Genomic DNA, 3326 nt, shown 5'->3' with positions numbered 1-3326 from the left:
TTCCCTTTTACGCATGTGTTTAATTAGCAATTTGATTCTTTTATGAAGTGGGAAAAATAAAATAAAGAATATGCTAACAATATTCCATATTAAAGGTAAAACATAGATGCTGATATTCAATAAAGAAAATTTAAAAAAAGAAAGGGTTCTTTGTGCAAATAACCACTTTGGTCGAAGATGGGTTTAATTTGTATAAAGTATTGGCGGTTATTTGCAAAAGACCCCCCCTGGATTAAATTATATATGTATAAAATAAGGGAAGCGCGGTTGACAGTTGAAAGGGTGGAAGGGTAGTCCGCAATTAAAAAATGGAACCGCACCACACTCTTCGCCTTCTTCTCCTTCTTCTCTCCTTCTCCTCTCTTTCTTAACCCAAATGCTTCGCGCCCAAGAAACGTTTGCGTTTTAAATTAACGGCTCTCATCTTCTACTCTCGGCTTCCGTTTAGTTTTCGCCAGCGATGTCGTCGGACTCCTTGCTCGACCTCGGGGATCTGAAAGCTGTCTCCGTCCTCGGCCGCGGCGCCAAGGGCGTCGTCTTCCTCGTCCACTCCCCTACGTCCGACGAGTCCCTAGCTCTGAAGGCCATCTCCCGCTCCAACGTCGAGCACAAGAAATCCACCAACGCAGAGGCCGCTGGTGGCGATGCCTACCGCCGGATCTGGTTCGAGCGTGATGTCCTCCTCGCCCTCCGCCATCCCCTTCTGCCCTCCCTCCGCGGCGTTGTCTCCACCGATAAGATCGTCGGGTTCGCCATCGACCGCTGCTCCGGCGGGGATCTCAACTCGCTGAGGAGGCGCCAGACCGAGAAAATGTTTTCTGATGATGTCATCCGGTAGGTTTTCTTCTTAATTTTGGCTCGAATTTTTTCCGATTTTGATGTGATGTGGTGGGATCTCTTCATATCTTGTTCCATTTTCCCGTTTTTAGCTCGAGTTTAATTGAACTTGTTCTGTGATACGATTGGAGTTATGCTTAGTTTCTTCGAATTTTAGAGTGAATTTTCCCAGTTCTAACTCGAATTTCTCATCTCCTCCTCAGCTTCTACGCTGCGGAATTGGTGCTCGCTTTAGAATACCTCCACGGATCGGGAATCGTCTATCGCGATCTAAAGCCCGAAAACATCCTAATCCAAGAGAACGGCCATATAATGCTCGTCGACTTCGATCTCTCCACCCGACTGCCAGCGAAAATCCTAGAGTCCCCCACAACTCCTCCTCGTCCTCCTTCTCCTCCGCCGCCAATATTCCCCGTCGAACCCGGCAAGAAGCAGAGCAAGAACAACAGATTCTTACGCAATTGCTTCAGCAGCGACTCCGGCGTCTCCCCAGAGGAGGATTCAGCTGTCTCTTCCTCCTCCTCCTCCACCACCACTACCACCACCGCCGCCGCCGCCTTCCGCGGAGGAGCGTCGCCGGACAGAGCGGCCTCCTCCTCCTCCTCCTCCTCCTCCCCGAAGTCGAATTCGTTCGTGGGGACGGAGGACTACGTGGCCCCGGAGATCATCCAAGGGAACGGCCACGATTTCGCGGTGGACTGGTGGGGCCTCGGTGTGGTGCTCTACGAGATGCTCTACGGCCGCACGCCCTTCCGGGGGCAAAACCGGAAGGAAACCTTCTATCGGATCCTGACGAAGGATCCGGAACTGGTCGGTGAGCAAACGCCGTTACGGGCCCTCATCGCGGGGCTCCTGGAGAAGGACCCGTTGAAGCGGATCACGTGCGAGGAGGTGAAGCGGCACGAATTTTTCCGCGGGGTAGATTGGGAATCGGTCGTCCAAATTACCCGGCCACCGTTTATTCCGTCAGGGGTAGAATGGGAAGAGGCGGCCGCAGAGCATGAGCAGGGCGGCGAAGCCATCGACGTGGAGAAGTTGGTGCAAGAGGTCTTCGGGTGAAACAAACACTTCTCATTATTTTTACCATATTATCAATATTTTTTATTATTTATAAATGGCGGCAAAGAAGGGATATAATCGTGTTAAATATTACTTATTGTTTTAAAAAAAAAAGAGAGTAGAGGAGTAATATTGAGGTTAATAAAAGGTTTTACCTCATTAAGGTGTAATGGTTATGTTCCAGCATAGTAATTTTGATTACAAGTTGAAGTTTATAAATAATTATTCTGGTTTTTGAGTTTGTAAACTAATTCTCTCACTTTAAACAAGGAAGTCAAAATAGAAATGCAGCTGCTTTTAGTAGGTAAAAAGTCCTTTTTATTTAAAGCTCATTCAACCATTGGAATTTGGTGGTGAGCTATTCCCAAGTTAGTCAGGCACATTGTTGATTATTTCTGACAATTTTAATTATACTTAGTCTAATCCAAAGACTTTTTATACTAATTTCAAACATAACTAAGAACAATTTAACGGTGCATCTGTACCCAATCTAGACAGGTCGATCTGCACTGAATCTCTTACCATCTCACAAACTATCTACCCCGTGATCGAGTCGACTCCCACTAAAATTTAGATCAGAGAGGATGACTAAAAATGCACAAAGAATAGTAAAAGAAAGATGCCATATCAACTCACTAGGAAAAAAGAGAGAAATATATATATATATATAGCTGAATGAATTTAATCAGTTGATTGTTAATTGAATTGCAGAGTTAACTATGGTACAAATGATTGGCCGACAACCCAAATCCCAAGTCAAACAGTAACAGTGTTTCACCAACCAAAGTTTCATAGGCTTTACTTCAACCTCACATCTCATTAGCTTAGCTTTCAGATATGCTTTCGGACCAACTCGTAATCATCGTAGACTCCTGTCACCCTTGCTTTATAAGATTTGGCATATCCAATTCCAAGTTCATAATCGAATTAAACAACGTTTGTTAGATGGTCAAAGACGGAACGTACTATCAAAGTAACCTCACCATGATGGAATATTGTGATTCCCATAATACATACATATATATATATAATATACACGTCATTATCATAATACATTCGCTTAAGTCAACTAATCACCTCTGCAATAATGTCATTAGCTTCTTTGGTACCAACTTTACCAAGTTGTATTTTAACTTATTTTTAGGACTATAAAAATAAAATATTCAAAAGGAAGGGTTAAGTTTTTCTAGAATTTTATTCACTCTAAAATAAAATAAAAACTATATATTAAGTTGTTTACTAGTATAGCACTAAATTCTTTCAAATACTAAATAAACTAATATTGCACTACTCTTGTGCTATGATGGTGATAAAAGAAGGGGGGGGTCATAAGTACTCATAACCACTGAAGCTCATAGATTGCTAACAAAGGTGGAGAGTCTACTAAACAATTAATAATGTATGAAAGAAAGGGCCAAGATTGATGTTCC

General features: G+C 43.3%; 1 protein-coding gene across 1 annotated transcript; it reads left to right on the top strand.

Moving 5' to 3' along the window:
- Positions 1-283: 283 nt before the first annotated feature.
- On the top strand, positions 284-2129 carry LOC140760392 (serine/threonine-protein kinase OXI1-like). Its single transcript, XM_073097326.1, has 2 exons — positions 284-834; positions 1041-2129. The coding sequence occupies exons 1-2, from the start codon at positions 461-463 to the stop codon at positions 1894-1896; spliced, it is 1230 nt and encodes a 409-aa protein (XP_072953427.1). The 5' UTR covers positions 284-460; the 3' UTR covers positions 1897-2129.
- The last annotated feature ends 1197 nt before the right edge of the window (positions 2130-3326 follow it).

Source organism: Typha angustifolia, chromosome 1 (assembly GCF_048772165.1).
Source record: "Typha angustifolia cultivar Huaian chromosome 1, ASM4877216v1, whole genome shotgun sequence".
Classification (NCBI taxonomy): Eukaryota; Viridiplantae; Streptophyta; class Magnoliopsida; order Poales; family Typhaceae; genus Typha; species Typha angustifolia.
This window is presented reverse-complemented; position numbering and strand designations above follow the sequence as displayed.